A 15,780-nucleotide genomic window follows, 5' to 3' on the forward strand; every position below is an offset into this window, starting at 1 on the left:
ATTGCTAAAAAAAAAAGGTTATTTGTGAGTATTTATCGATATATAAAGTGCTGTTTTTAAAAATGATATTTAAAAATTGTGATATCATCAAATTATAAAACGAACAATATACATATATTCTCTGTTTGACACTTAATTTTAAAATTAGATGGTTAATCATATATAAGTATAAATTTTTAATCATTTAATATTTACGTATTTTATGAATGTAGTTTCTAAATATATTTATAAACTTTTTGTAATACAAGTAAATATCATGTAACACTGAAATATTGATTTCCTCAATTTAATTTGAATTTTTCATTTGTTCTTTAGTTCAAAACTTCTCGACAATAATCTTTTACTGACTATCATTCTTTTAGAATATTTTTATACAAAATTAAGATGAAGAACGAACTAAAAGTGAGTCTGATATATGTGACATTTACTAAATTATTCTTTCTTATCAGTAATCAAATAAATTAATCAAAGACTGGAAAAGTTACACGTATATCATACACGTAGAAATTATGCACATTGATTTTAATTGATTAATTTTAATTGGTTAAATTATAATGAAACATTAATCGTTCAACCCTCTTATCTCACCTCACCTCACAAAATTGTTCATAACTCCTTAAATTACATATAGCTACTAAAATACCGTGTGCCCGATTTTTTTACAAAATGAAATTTATTATCGAGTCCAAATATTAGATTATCGTTGTTTCGGGTTTTTGTACATATTAATGTTAATATTAGAAATAATTGAATTTGCAATAAAGCATAAGGAAGACATAACGGAGGCTGCTGTGAAACCGAGTAAGCATGCGACAATATGAATAAGGGAAAGTCCGCGACATTGTTCACCACAAAGGCGCAATTGTCAATAATCTCTGCTGCTTTAGACAGCGTTCTAATCTCGAATCGCACATGATTCGCTCGCACGTAAAGTTGGAGATGAACTCGTGCAGATTTCGCGGCGCTCTCAATCCGAAGAAAGGAAGAAACGAACGCGTATCGATTTCTCCCTTAGGGAGCGACATCGCCGCCACCGCCACCGCCGTCGCCGCCGCCGCCGCCGCTGCAGGATTGGGACGTCGCACAACTGTGGCTGCTGGGTATGCGGGATACATAGAAGCGGTAGACAGCCATAAACGAGCCCGAAAGAACTGAGTGACGCAATTCGTCCGGCAGGGCAACCGTTGCCTCGATAGTGGCTTTGCAACATTCTCTAGCCTTCGCCTTCTTTTATTTCCTAACTTCCCTCCCCCGTACTGCCGCTGTCTAAAGCAGCAACAGATCTCACTCTCTCTCTCTCTCTCTCTCTTTATTTCTTCCTCTCTCACACGCACTCTCTATCTATCTCAATCAGTTTGCGGCCTGTGTCTACGTTGCAAAGTCTTGTTAACTTTCTTCTCGTTATGTGATTCGCCATAAACATTATAACACTAATTTTAGAAATGGGTTTACACAGACTGACATCTAATTTTTTAACCGATTTTCGTATATAAAGCAATCGATTTCTCTGATGGTATTATTTTTTTTTCCTTACATTAATACGTGAAAATGCTTGATTAATTGAGAAGAAAAATATAACGGATTTTTTTGGCAAAAACAACAAATACAATATAAAATTCAACTTCATTAAGAACCTGTCCTCGATCAAATCTTCAAACTTTATAATAATAGTTTTCAATTTTATATGTTTGCAAATTTTTTTTTATCCTTTTTCTAGAAAATATATTTTCAACGAAACATTACTTCAAAATTTTTATTTATTTAAAGTAGAGTTACTCTTTGCCATTGCAATTCTTTTTATAATATTTTACAATTTGTTTGTAAGCAAACCAAAATGCTATCAAACATCTAAGAATAGTTTTTAATTTTACTATTCATATTTCTAATGCCATTTTGTAAATATTTTTTTTATCGCTGGCTTATGGCTTTTGTATTATTTTAACGTTCAAGCTCCCTACAAGCTATGTTCGTTTTTTCAATTACTTTTTCTTCTTTTATCCGCATGAATTTATATTTGTTATTTTCATATAAATATTTTTTCAAATTAATTAATTTACTTTTGAAAATAGTAAAACAATTTTCTATAATATCTTTGAAGAAGCTTAATTTTACGATTATATAAATATGTACATGCTGAAACTCAATCTGTCAAATTGTAGTATCACATATTCAAACATAATTAGGATCTTGTTATGACTCATTTGCACTATCTATTCACTGTGTTAAGCTCTTTTTTATTTGTCCTTGACTTTAATCTTCTTTCTTTTAGTTTTTCCATTTCCAATCAATGATGGTAAATTTATATTTGCATTTTTGTAGATCTATTTAATTTATTTTTACAGCTTCAATTTTAATCTTAACCATTCAATATTAAAAATATATATTGATAAACAATAACATTATTATATTTTCCTCCTATATGATTATTCTATCATTTTTCTTTGAATTTCTCTCTTATATGTATGTTCTTTTTTATGACAAAAAGTGTTTGTACAAGAATATTAAAAGATTCTAAATTAATAAGTTATGTGCGTGTACGTGTGCGTGTCCGTGCGCGCGCGCGTGTGTGTAGATATGTTTTAATTGAATACTTAACATTTTTAATTCAAAAGATAATAACATACTAGGCCACTTAGATAATGGAAAAATCAAAACAAATTAATAAATAACCGAAGAAACTTTAAGATATTTATTATATTTAATTTACATTTAGATTATTATAATAAAGATAATCAAATTGCCGTACAAAATAAATAAAAATGAATTATACTAATACGTACGTATTTGATGATACTTTGATGATAATTATCAATAAGCTTATTTATTCACGGAGAAGAAAAAAAACTAGCAATATTTAGGAGTAAAATTGCTCGATTGTTTATAAAATAAGAAGAAATTCTGCGTAAAACAAATTTATAAATAAGACTCGTATGTTATTGAGCGGTGTAAAACGGTACAAAGTGAAACATCAATAAACGAATATCAGGCGCAAGTGGCCTTAGAAAGCATATAGCGATAAATGCTGCTAATCCACGATAAACTGAAGTGGTTCTATCACATTGCCAACTTTATTAAAGCCAACTATGCGAATGAGGCATCGACAGTTGGCCTGTGTATATACATCTGCCGAGCGGCGTGTATACGTGCGGGATGAGCTTCAATCTGGATGGACCTGGAAATTACCGCCGGAAATCCCCTTTCAGTGACTTTCGTCCGCCTTTCTACGAGCAACCGAATCAGCGGCCGACTCTAAAGTGCAATACGTGAGAAAGTTCTAGGAGTCGGTTAAACTGCCTGTATGTTATCTGCGATACGTATTTAATGAAAAAACAGACGTCAACATTGTCAGTGAAATGATATGTGTTTATTTCGTACTTTCATATAGACATTTATCATTTTATTTTCCATAATTTAAAATGTTTTAGTGGCAATTGGTATTTAGTCGAATTCTGTTCAAACGGCTATAAACGAAAAGGTATATATATATAAGAAAAGAGAGAGAGAGAGAGAGAGAGAGAGAGAGAGAATTAAGCAAAATCTACCCTTTCTAAACCATTATAATATACCGATGTACAATGCGTCAAAGAGTAATTTAATGGTTTTTATCGTTAAAAGTCAGTAATTTAACTTTTCAATCTGTATCGCGTATTATTACACATTTACATTATTTAATATCCTTTAATATTTAATAATATAATTAACGCATGACATATTAGTGTAAAGAAGATGTTTAAGATTAATTTTGAAATATCGATAGATTTCTTATCTTTTATCTAATTTATCTAAATAACAGAAAATGCTAATATTTTTACTAACATCTTATGATTAGTACGCAGGTGTGAAATGTATTTATACTTGTCATGCCAATAGTAAGACATTCACCATATGCGTATAAACTAAGCTAAGCACCGAGTAGGTATTTAAAAAATTAGATCTCCATAAATTTTTCTTATTATTTTAGACACAATAGGAGACTAAAATATCTATTTTAATAAGCGCATACGTGATAAATATAATTAAAAGGATGAAAAAAGAAGAGGAAAAAGAATCTAAAATATTTATTTAATAGAAATTTTTTTATATTTTTTAATACGGCTTAATAGCTGCGATGGTGACACGCGAATTTTCACAAATGCACACAATGAGTTTATATGAGTTCGCAGTAATGTTCGAAGATGGGCCTATTGTCAGTAGGGCAGAACATGTGCGTTTCCATAGTCATGTAATGATATGATCACACATGCAAACTACGTAAAGGTGTGTACTACGTAGGCTACAGTTGTGTCGTCGCGCTCGTCGTGCAGAGTTGCGCTTCGACCGACATGGCCGAATCCACGGAACTTGGTGTTGATACAAAGTTGGCGAATAAGAGGCCTCAATTTGGGAACCGAACTCTGGATAACGCGAACGACGTTTTTCGTCACAATGCTTGGTACTATTTGTTACTTTCGTCTTTGTTTCATTCGAAGCAGTAGATTCGGCATCCTAACCTCAAATTATGTCAAACTGATACACTGATTTCATTATTTTAAGCAATCAATTTATTGCACGTTTTTTAAGATATTAAATTAAAATTTCCGAATATTATGCGATTGATACTAAATCAGCATAATTATGATTATTGTAGGAATAGGTGATGTGAAAATAATACGGATGAAATTGAATTATGCATAACATGCAATGAAATGAAACATGTATGCTATTGAAAACCGTTTGATTTGGTTTATTTAAAAATATTCATTGTAAGTTTGTATGGCTTATTATTATTATTATTAGCATAGTAGCAATTAGATAAGGTAAATTTATCTAGAAATTACAAATTAAAAAATTACAAATCAATCAATCCGTTTGACAAATCTATGCAAAGTTTAATATTTATATTATTGGCATACATTGGGTAAACATTTAAAAAATTTATTCTTAAAATTTTCTTTTATAATTTTCACAAATAGTTTAGGTGTCAATTTTGATATCCATCAATTAAAATTATGTACACTTTTGTGATTTATGCTTGAATAAAGTAGTTTGGATAGAATTATTATAATCAAAGGCTTAGATAAATAGCCATATTGGTATCAGTTTAATTTCTTATTATTTCTTTGTTTGACTTATTAAATTAAGTCTTAAAGCATTTGTTACATAACGATTTCATTTATAGGGATAATGTTATTTGGGATAAGGAACAAGAAGAAAGAGCTCGACAAAAAGTTGCAGAGAATTCGTTAGTTCTTACATCGACTGAAAAGATTGCTGAATTTGAAATAGAGGCAGATAAATATTGGGATAAATTTTACGGGATTCATCAAAATAGGTTAGTAGACAAATTCTTTGAACAAATAACATATCGTAAGTATTGAATTAACAAGACATTTTTCAATTTAAGATTTTTCAAAGACAGGCATTGGTTATTTACCGAGTTTCCTGAATTAGCACCGAATGACGTTAGGAAAGACATAGAACGTCCTTTGAGGGCGCTGGCAGAATTGCAAATTACTGAGAAAGAAAGTAATTCTGAAGATAACGCGTCTCATTCTAGTCAAAGAATTTTAGAAATAGGTTGTGGTGTAGGAAATACAGTATTTCCGATACTACTATATAACAATAATCCAGATTTATTTGTATACTGCTGTGATTTTTCATCGACAGCTATTAAAATTTTACAACAGAGTAAAGAATATGATACGAGAAGGTATAAAACTATATTTTATAATTCAATTTTATATAGAAATATTTAATTTTAATCACCGAGCGTCTTAACAAAAGAATAATTCTCCGTAGGTGTAAAGCATATGTGCTTGACGTAACTCAAGATGATTGGAATCCACCATTTAAGGAAAATAGTTTGGATATCATAATTCTAATATTTGTTCTTTCTGCAATTCATCCCGACAAGTATAAACATTATTTTAAAAGCATTGTTATTTAAGTATATCCATTTAAATGTTTATAATATATTCTTTTAATTTATAGAATGCAACACGTTGTTAAGCAAATTTATAGGTATTTAAAACCGGGAGGCTTAGTTTTATTTCGAGACTATGGGCGGTATGATTTGGCCCAACTAAGGTTTAAAAAAGGTCACTGTCTAGCTAAGAATTTTTATGCGAGAGGTGATGGAACACGTGTCTACTTCTTCACACAAGGTAGTAGATGATTTAGAAATCTTTTTCTGTATTTTTTAAGATTCTAATAGAATTTTTAATTAATGATAGATGACTTAAAAGACTTGTTTACTAACTGTGGATTTACCGAAATACAAAATCTTATTGATAGAAGATTACAAGTGAATCGAGGCAGACAATTGCAAATGTACAGAGTGTGGGTGCAATGTAAATACAAAAAATTATCTGCATAAACATTTAATTCCAACAGTATGATTATGATTTGTATATTAAACAATAAAGTTTATGAGATCTTATTCTATTTTCATTAAGTCCTTTCTCAGAATAAATGTAAATAATGCAAAAATAAAATTTACGTTATAATTGAGAAAAAAAAACAAAAAAAAATTCACGAATCTTATATTTTTATCTTATATATTTATTTGTTTGTTCATGTACATTTTTTGTTTCGTTTAGAAGATTTAAAGCACTAGTAAAGGTATATTAAAGTTTATTATTATCGATCATTAGTCATTTTATGATTTGAAATTGACAAATTTCCATCGATATCGATACCTTACAACCAAATGATACATTTACCAAAGAAAGAAAAATAGTGAGATTATTTTAGCTTGTTTCACTACAGAAATAATTAAAAAAAATTTAAAGCAATGTTTTATTTTTAAACTTATTCACCTAACAAATACAAGTATCTACGTACCCATAATCGTCTATTATCAGTACACGTATATTAATCGTTTTAATTGTTTTTTTTTTATTTTTCGGGTATGATGAGCGAAGCAATAAAAGAATAAGTAAATATTGTAACGACATTCAGCGTTGATGAAGTCAATTTGTAAGAGAGATAATAAGAGAAAACAATAGATAAAGGAGAGAGAAAGCTTGTGAGAACGAGCTTTAGTCAAAAGTAGATGGCGACATGATAAAATTACGCTTGAAAATTTACATCGAGGTACGTCGACGCTTCAAATATATTATTCTCGTGATCGCTAACAGTCGTAATTATCGTGCACGGATTTATCATCTGTACTCGCTTATATACAGTATTATTATACATAAATACGCACGTAATTTTTTAAAGATCATGAATAGCAAATACTCGTGTACTTAACTTTTGCAATCGTCGCATTCGCGTTGTATAGAAATTATATTTCAAATAAGTTGAAGGCAACGAGCGCTCGTTTTTTAATATACTTAAAGTAATAATAATACTATCCGTTATTTCGTTTAATTATAAAAATCTTATTGACTACGATATTTATAACGCTAAACTTTTATTTCCTTTACCAATATACGTTCTGTGATTATTTATATTTTTGTAACTTTAAATTACATGACATGACTGAAAATAACTCTATCCAGCTCACAAACGTGGTAAGTTAATGTACACTCTCATTACAATAATAAAAAATTTTCATTTTTACCCATTAATGGTTTGAATTACAATAATATGTAGCGGTTTAATAATTTTGTAAAATATGTTTTTAGATGTTCTCAGCATCTTGTTCAATATTTTTGAGTAAATGTTAACAAAGTTACTGACATGTACTTCCATTATAATTGGTCACTTGTATTAGCTTAAAAATTTTTAAACGACCACTATATATTTTTAGTTTCAAAGCATTGCAACTTTCATGGTTTGCCATAATAATGAATTCCATTTACAAATATGAACATAAAAATGATGATAAGAGTCTTCAAATATTTAATTGGAAAAGGATGATTTTTAAATTTTTTTTATATCATAGTTGTTAATTTTACAGTACGTAATTTTCAAAATATTTTACTTTAGAGTAAGTTTATTCAAATTTCTTCTCATTATTTAATATTTAAAGGAGCAAATAATTGAATGTGTAAGAGTTATGACAAAAAAAAAAAAAAAAAAAAAAATTTAGTAGAAACAAAATTATAAAAATGTTTAATTAGTTATTTATTAGCTTTCTGACATCTGTAATTTCGATAAATTCCATACAAACGAGATGCCATAGAAAAACATACCATGCTAAATAATTATTTTGAGCGTAATTTATCGTTATTTAATATATATAATTTGAATATATTTCTATATATAATGAAATCATGCAATAAAATTTTATGGTTTAATATTTGAACCATATAACTTAAGAAGCGTTTCATCGAACTATTAGTACCCAGAAATCTGTATAACATGTAATTGTATTCATACTTTATCATGGAAAATTATTCATACGACAGTACAAACAAAATCTTTTCCGATTTTTTTATTCGTGTTTTTAAATATTATATTTGTTCAATGAACGGTATAGCTCTCGACAACTAGACTAAATTATACATAATTAATAAATAAAGAAACAAAATACATAATTCTATATATTATTAAGACTGTTTATTTTAATTAGGATCAAACTGTTTATCATTGATAATCGTATGATTAATATTTTTAGTAGAATAAAAAAGATTTCAATTAAAGTTTATTAATTTCACATGTAATTTAATTTCAATATACATGTTTATTTCTTCATTAGATATTCGTAAATTCATTACTCAAAATTACAGCCTGTAATACTAAGTTACGAAAATGGCATTTGCAAAGTTCTATACCAAGTAACATAGTTTTACATTATTCCTCAAAATATCTTAATTTTTATTTCGGCTCACGTAATAAAACGTCACGAGTAAAGTGAAATTCTTTTTTTTTTTTTTTTTTTTTTTTTTTAACAGATTTATATTATTAGTAATAATAAAAATAAAGATAAAATATTATTTCAGAACGTGTTAGAAAATTCAGCAAACAATACTAAGAATTCGGAAAACCCACAAACTCGGAATGCAGACATCACTTACGGAATTGACGACATACCTCCATGGTATCTATGTTTATTCATGGCATTACAGGTACACATGTAACTTGATACGATATGAATAAATGAAAAACTTAAAAAATGAACTAATATTACGTAAAGTTAAATAAAAAAAAAAAAGTAACTTTGTACCTCGATGATTTCAATTATGTTTCATAATTTTATTATTACTGAGATTCTTAGATATTCTTTATCGAGCCCTTGATACAGCAATATTGAAAAGTTTTTTTTTTTTTTTTTTTTATTAAAATATTAATTAATTATTATCTACGTCGTGAAATATCTACAATTGTGTTAGAATTAACCCTAAAAATTATAAAATTTGCAAAAAAAAAAAAAAAAAAAAAACATTTCTTTAACCAACAACGCGAAAATTAAATTATGTCACTCGATCGATCCTATCAGAAATAATTATCGTAAGATTAATTTCTAAATGGACTTTAAGAGTAAGGAATGATATATCAACAACAATAAAAGTTCAATATTTGTAGCATTACCTAACGATGATAGGTGCCATAGTGTCGATACCTTTCATCTTGACACCAGCCCTTTGCATGGCTGAGGACGATCCCGCACGCAGCCATATAATTTCAACAATGATCTTTGTCACGGGCATCGTTACCTTTTTACAGACTACCATAGGCTGTAGGTAAGGAGCGTTACGTTTTTTTTTTTATCATAGGTTCACGTCTTTATTTATATACTTTATGACTTTATGGAGAGATTAGAATCTTATTCGATATGAATTTATATTTCGCGACGTTAAGCACACATTTGTTCGTCTTTTGATGAGCAAATAGGTTATTAAAAAATATTAGTTTTGTTGAAATTCATAGCTTGTCGGTACGATATTAAAAGCACCGGTAGCAAATAAATAATGCAATGATGGATAGTTATTTTTTTTTATGAAAATAGCTATGTAAATTATAGCCAATAAAATATACTTTAATACTGTTACTTACGAATTGAACCTTTTGAGTTGAAATTTCTTTCTAACGAATTACTATTAATTTGCAATGAAATTTTTTTTGATACATAAATATTATAATCGAATTTGCAGATAAAGTAAAGCTCAAAATCATTAACATTTATCTCTTGTTTGATCAGTTACCGTACTATTAATTATTGTTTAAAACAATATTCCGTAATAGATTATATATTGAGCAAATTAGTAACTCGTAATAAATAAAAAAAAAAAAAAAATCCTAACGTATTATTGTTTCACTGTTATTCAATTAATGTCTTTAATATTTTCAATTTATTTACTTTAGAGAATTATCGTTATAAGAGCACTAGGCCTGTTAGAAGAATATAACATTTACCGTTTACGATATAATTAAAAATTAATGCATTCTCATTGTTCTGGCATTTCATTAAAATGAAAGTTGATCATTAAATACATTCCAAACTGTTTAATCTGTTGATCGAAATTAATTATATTGAGAAATCATGCACTTTCATTCACCATAACAAGATTCACTGAAAATTTCACATTTCAAATGCAATAGTTTATCGAGGAAAATTACAGTTTTTAATCAAAACTCTATGAAAGTATATTTTATCACCAAAATATCGTTACAAAAATACATTAATATATGATGTGTTGCATTACAAACAAATATTTAATATATACAACACAAATTTTGCTTACTAGTATAATTGATATATTAAACATAAATATAAACAATGTATTAAGAAAAAGCGTATATTTATTAGGGAGAGTAGAATAATTATAAAATTAATTTTGATTAATAACTTTGTTATTTATAATGTATTTATCATTTGCTTATTCCTTTTTTTTCTTTTGTTTGTTATTTTTTTAACTTATAAAGAATTCATTTTTTAATTCGAAAATTTTTTTAAAAGATACTAAAAATTATTATGATCATTATATAAATTTTAAGCTATAGAATAATCCGTACGTATAGATTATAAATACTGTACTAACAACTTTATCTATTCGCATTATAATTTAAGAAATCAAAGTACTTTTGTAAATGATCTTGAATAATGTTATATTTGATTAAATTGTATATTATTATAAATAACGAACATACATTTTGCACTGTAATTCATTTTTAGTTAAAAGAAATAGTCGATGCAATAAAAATATTTAAATCGTAAATTTAAAAATTTTGTTAAATACAAAAAAACTTACTTTATATATATATATATATATATATATATATATATATATATATATATATATATATATATAAGTAATAAAATTGAACGTATTATTTATTCCTCGTATTGATTATTTAAGAAATATAAAGTAGTTTTTGAAATATATAAAACGTGAGAAATTATTTTTTAAGACAACGATAGGCATTGTATATTTTTGTATATTTTTGTATATTCTTGAGTGATATATATATATATATATATATATTAGAAATGTTGTCGCACATTATTAAACGAATTAATAGATAAAGAGAAAAAGAGGCAAGAAGATACGCATGAAATTATCAATTCTCTATCAAGTACGATGTAAATGAGGGAACGACCGAAGTTATAATAGATAAATTAACGATTTTTTATTTTCTAATACACCTATATATATATGTTTGTTTGTTGAAATATTTCATTATCTATGATACATTATGAATATGTTAATGATTGAACTATTCATTAATAGGCATAAATATTAAAAAGTCAAATTAGTTAATATTTATTGTTTCTATTTTGTCGAATTAAATGATCTCGATTATTAATCATTGATTATATTGTAGTATATTGTTCAATATATATTATATTAATGTATTGTAGGCTTCCTTTAGTACAGGGTGGTACTATATCATTTTTAGTGCCAACACTTGCAATTTTAAATTTACCGCAATGGAAATGTCCAGAAGCTTCAATTTTAAATACAATATCACACGAGGAAAGGACTGAAATGTGGCAAGAGCGTATGAGAGAACTGTCAGGTGCGATTGCCGTTTCTGCACTTTTCCAAGTTATTATTGGATATGGTGGTAAATACGCATTAATTTTATTTTAAACAAATTTTACTTATTAGTCGATTATTTATCGTATTCTCTTAAATATAAACAGTTAGTTATGCTATCAATTATATAAGCGTTTGTTTTTAGGTATTATTGGATATATGTTAAAATATGTGACTCCTTTAACAATTGTACCGACGGTTTCATTGGTTGGACTATCATTGTTTGAAAATGCGGCGGATGCTGCTTCAAAACATTGGGGCATAGCGGCTGGGTACATTTTTAAATATAAATAAAAAACATTATTCCCTTGTGTTATTCATTCTAATGAATTCCTTTTCATTTTAGAACTATTATAATGTTAACCCTTTACTCACAAATTTTAGTTAATATTAATTGTCCAATACCGGTGTACAAAAAGGGTCAAGGATTTAAAATTGTTTGGTTCGCTTTATTTAAACTTTTTCCAGTAAGTCAAGTACCGATTAACTTTGATAAAATAAAAATTAGCCAAATGATGACACTCTTAGGAGTCACAAATAAAGAATGCCGTAGATTATTGATAGCAAATAATAATACATTTACAGGTATTACTTACCATAGTAGTCATGTGGATTATTTGTGCCATCTTGACTTTTACGGATGTGTTAGCACCAGGCCATCCAGGAAGAGCAGATTCCAAGTTAAAAATTATTAGCGATTCGCCTTGGTTTAGGATTCCTTATCCTGGACAATGGGGTACACCAACTGTAACGCTTTCTGGAGTGCTTGGTATGCTTGCCGGTGTATTGGCTTGTACAGTTGAGTCCATCAGTTATTATCCAACAACTTCAAGAATGTGCGGTAACTATTGAGAAATAATCAATTGATTAATAAATTACTGTATAATAATTATTGGGCTATATAATTTAATATTAATTCTAATTATTGGTTAACAGTTTGAATCTTATGAACTTTAGAATAATTTCTTAACATTCATTTATTTAAGATTTATTATTATAGGTGCACCACCGCCGCCGCTTCATGCTATTAATCGTGGAATTGGTACCGAAGGACTCGGAACAGTATTAGCTGGGCTTTGGGGAAGTGGGAATGGCACCAATACTTTTGGAGAGAATGTGGGAACTATTGGTATACTATTTTTCAAATCAATATAAAAAATTATAATAATAAAATCTTAATAATAACATGTCACACGTGTGTAATTGTATTAGGTGTAACTAAAGTTGGAAGTCGTAGAGTAATACAGTGGGCGTGCGTATTGATGATTCTTCAAGGAATAATCAGTAAATTTGGAGCAATTTTCATTATTATTCCAGAACCTATAGTTGGTGGAATATTTTGCGTAATGTTTGGATTAATTGCTGCTTTTGGTGAATTAGAACATCTACTATTGTCGATATTTATAATTAAACTCTATATACCAATAAGAAATATAAATTATTTATGTTTTGACAGGCTTTTCAGCTCTTCAGTACATAAATTTAAATTCTGCTCGTAATCTATACATTCTTGGCTTCTCCGTTTTCTTTCCTTTGGTAAGAATTTACCATATCTATGTGAAAATTACAGAATCTATGAATTAAAAAGAATAACATTAATAGGTATTGTCAAAATCGATGAGTAAAAATTCTACTTTTATAAATACTGGAAGCGAGGTGGTGGACGAAGTGATTACTGTACTTTTAAGCACAACAATTCTCGTCGGAGGTGTTACGGGATGCTTCTTAGATAATGTCATACCAGGTACAAAGATTATTAAAATATAATAATAACACCAACGATAATAAATTAAAGAATAATAGAATTAATACTCATTTTCTTTAAATAATCTTCTTATTTCATTTAGCCATAATAATAACAATAATGATAATGATAATGATAATGATAATGATGATAATGATGATGATGATGATGATGATGATGATGATGATGATGATGATGATGATGATGATGATGATGATGATGATAATAATAATAATAATAGCGAGGGAGAATTTTTCAGTAGTGAAAAATGGTAATGGAAATAAAATTATAAACAATGATTTAGCGAAATTTGTCAATTGAAAAGCAGAATTTTAAATGTAGTAGATATTAAAAATGTTAAAGGGTCTTTTCATTAAAATCACTTGCATTGAATCATATCTCGTGTCACCCAGCAGTTTAAGAACAAATCTCAAATTTTTACTTTAAATCCAGTACGATTTTTAAGGCTAAAATGTGGCCATTGCGGTATAAAGCCAGATAGCGAGGGAAGGGAAAAAAAAAAGAAAAAAGATGAAGCATTATCGAAAGATAAGTAAAAATTTGGATTGGCACTCTCCATAGTCAAACGAAATGCAAAAGATCTATTAAAATGATGAAAATCTACGTCGGCCTTTGATCGGCGTCGTCGATTCTCTTTTCTCAAGTAAACTGTCTCAGCTACATATAGCAGCTTAATGATGTACTAAATTGAATAAAATAATGGACAGGAACGGACAAAGAAAGGGGTCTCGATGCCTGGTCAAAGGAAATGGAGTTAAACTTTGATAGACCGGAGGATGACAGCGTTGAGCGAGCGAATGCCGCATTCGAGCCGAGTACCTTCGATTTACCCTTCGGGATGGATTTATTAAGGCGGTAAGAGGAATTTTGTCACGACGACGACGACGACGACGACGACGACGACGACGACGACGACGACGACGACGACGACGACGACGACGACGACGACGACGACGACGACGACGACGACGACGACGACGACGACGACGACGACGACGACGACGACGACGACGACGACGACGACGACGACGACGACGACGACGACGACGACGACGACGATGGACGTCGTACTTACCATTTTCGCCAACCTACAAGCCGAGGCCATTTTTGTGCGGACGACGACCGAAGAGCAATTAAAGAGACGCGGAGGCTCTTGTTGTTTTTTACTACGACTTTTCCGCTGCTGGTGGCGCAGGAGTACGAATCATTAACCGCTGTGACTTTTAATAGTTATGATATTACGATACGTCACGACCAAGCAATTGTGTGCGTATTACACTTGTCGCTCCCCTTGCTTGTGTCTATTTATTTATTTATTATTATGATTGTTTCTTCTTTTTTTTAATAAATTGAAATTCATAGGCAGCGAAGCACGCCGGTTTTACATAAAACGATTTTGAAACTGGACAAATTCCACGCCTCCTTCCTACTGCCAATATCTTCATTTCCTTTGCCACTTTGAGCTTCCTTCGTAAGGGGACGCTCGAGGCTCGCTCTCGTCTTACTTTTTGACGTCTACGATTCGCTATTCTCCCGTTACCGGGTTTCTGCCGCCGAGGGGGTTGTTTCGTCGGCGGCCTTACGACATAGAAAATTAACAAACAGGCTTTTTTAAATCGATGTACCAAATGGTCGGTAGTGTCGGTATTATGTAAAAAAACGTTGAAAAAAATAATACAAAAATACCATCGTCATTGAGATAACAAGCTTTTGTTTGTTTGTTTGTATTGTTTTGTTTTTTTGTTTTTTTTTTTTTTTTTTTTTTCATTTTAAATCTAAGTAGGTAAATATGCAAGCTTTAAGATGTGTACTAAAAAAAAAAAAAAATTACACACACGCGCGCACACGTACACTGGATTGTTTTAGCAATCGTATTTTTGCGTTGCCATTTTGAACCTCATTGGATTTCGTTAGTTATTCCAATTGGTTATTTTATCAATTAGGAACCAGTCCGTTACTCGTTGTATTTGACGCTCTTGTTAAAAAAAAAAAATAATAATAATAATAAAATTAAAAAAAAAATAAAACAAATCTTCTCATTTCTTTTTATTTAGAAAAAGAAATGTACTTTAATAAATATATTAGCGATAATATTTACTTGAATAA

At 29.1% G+C, this 15,780-nt stretch overlaps 3 protein-coding genes across 3 annotated transcripts in view; 2 read left to right on the top strand and 1 right to left on the bottom strand.

Moving 5' to 3' along the window:
* The window catches only part of shep (RNA binding motif single stranded interacting protein alan shepard), an 86,399-nt gene extending 73,831 nt beyond the window's left edge, over nt 1-12,568 (bottom strand). The window contains exon 1 of the mRNA XM_011508192.1: nt 12,506-12,568. Coding sequence (XP_011506494.1) covers nt 12,506-12,535 — 30 coding nt within the window. The 5' untranslated portion in view covers nt 12,536-12,568. The remainder of the gene's footprint in view (nt 1-12,505) is intronic.
* Mettl2 (methyltransferase-like protein) lies at nt 4,185-6,366 on the top strand. The gene is made up of 6 exons (XM_011508188.1): nt 4,185-4,432; nt 5,159-5,311; nt 5,384-5,689; nt 5,779-5,892; nt 5,971-6,143; nt 6,213-6,366. Exons 1-6 carry the CDS (start codon nt 4,323-4,325, stop codon nt 6,353-6,355), a joined length of 999 nt encoding a protein of 332 aa, XP_011506490.1. The 5' UTR covers nt 4,185-4,322; the 3' UTR covers nt 6,356-6,366.
* On the top strand, nt 7,387-15,177 carry LOC105368975 (solute carrier family 23 member 2). The gene is made up of 13 exons (XM_011508187.1): nt 7,387-7,496; nt 8,871-8,996; nt 9,454-9,611; nt 11,732-11,937; nt 12,055-12,181; nt 12,256-12,376; nt 12,495-12,750; nt 12,910-13,038; nt 13,122-13,280; nt 13,366-13,445; nt 13,512-13,653; nt 14,382-14,523; nt 14,721-15,177. Exons 1-13 carry the CDS (start codon nt 7,461-7,463, stop codon nt 14,809-14,811), a joined length of 1,773 nt encoding a protein of 590 aa, XP_011506489.1. The 5' UTR covers nt 7,387-7,460; the 3' UTR covers nt 14,812-15,177.
* Nucleotides 15,178-15,780: the final 603 nt, after the last annotated feature.

The sequence above is a fragment of the Ceratosolen solmsi genome, unplaced genomic scaffold (assembly GCF_000503995.2).
Source record: "Ceratosolen solmsi marchali unplaced genomic scaffold, CerSol_1.0 scaffold1, whole genome shotgun sequence".
NCBI lineage: Eukaryota > Metazoa > Arthropoda > Insecta > Hymenoptera > Agaonidae > Ceratosolen > Ceratosolen solmsi.

Coding starts and splice junctions, on each gene's coding strand:
- Mettl2 (XM_011508188.1), top strand. CDS start 4,323: ATGGCCGAATCCACGGAACTTGGTGTTGATACAAAGTTGGCGAATAAG. Junction 5,312..5,383: donor TACGGGATTCATCAAAATAG/GTTAGTAGACAA, acceptor TTTCAATTTAAG/ATTTTTCAAAGACAGGCATT. Junction 5,893..5,970: donor TCTGCAATTCATCCCGACAA/GTATAAACATTA, acceptor TTTAATTTATAG/AATGCAACACGTTGTTAAGC.
- LOC105368975 (XM_011508187.1), top strand. CDS start 7,461: ATGACTGAAAATAACTCTATCCAGCTCACAAACGTG. Junction 7,497..8,870: donor CTATCCAGCTCACAAACGTG/GTAAGTTAATGT, acceptor ATATTATTTCAG/AACGTGTTAGAAAATTCAGC. Junction 13,281..13,365: donor TGGATTAATTGCTGCTTTTG/GTGAATTAGAAC, acceptor ATGTTTTGACAG/GCTTTTCAGCTCTTCAGTAC.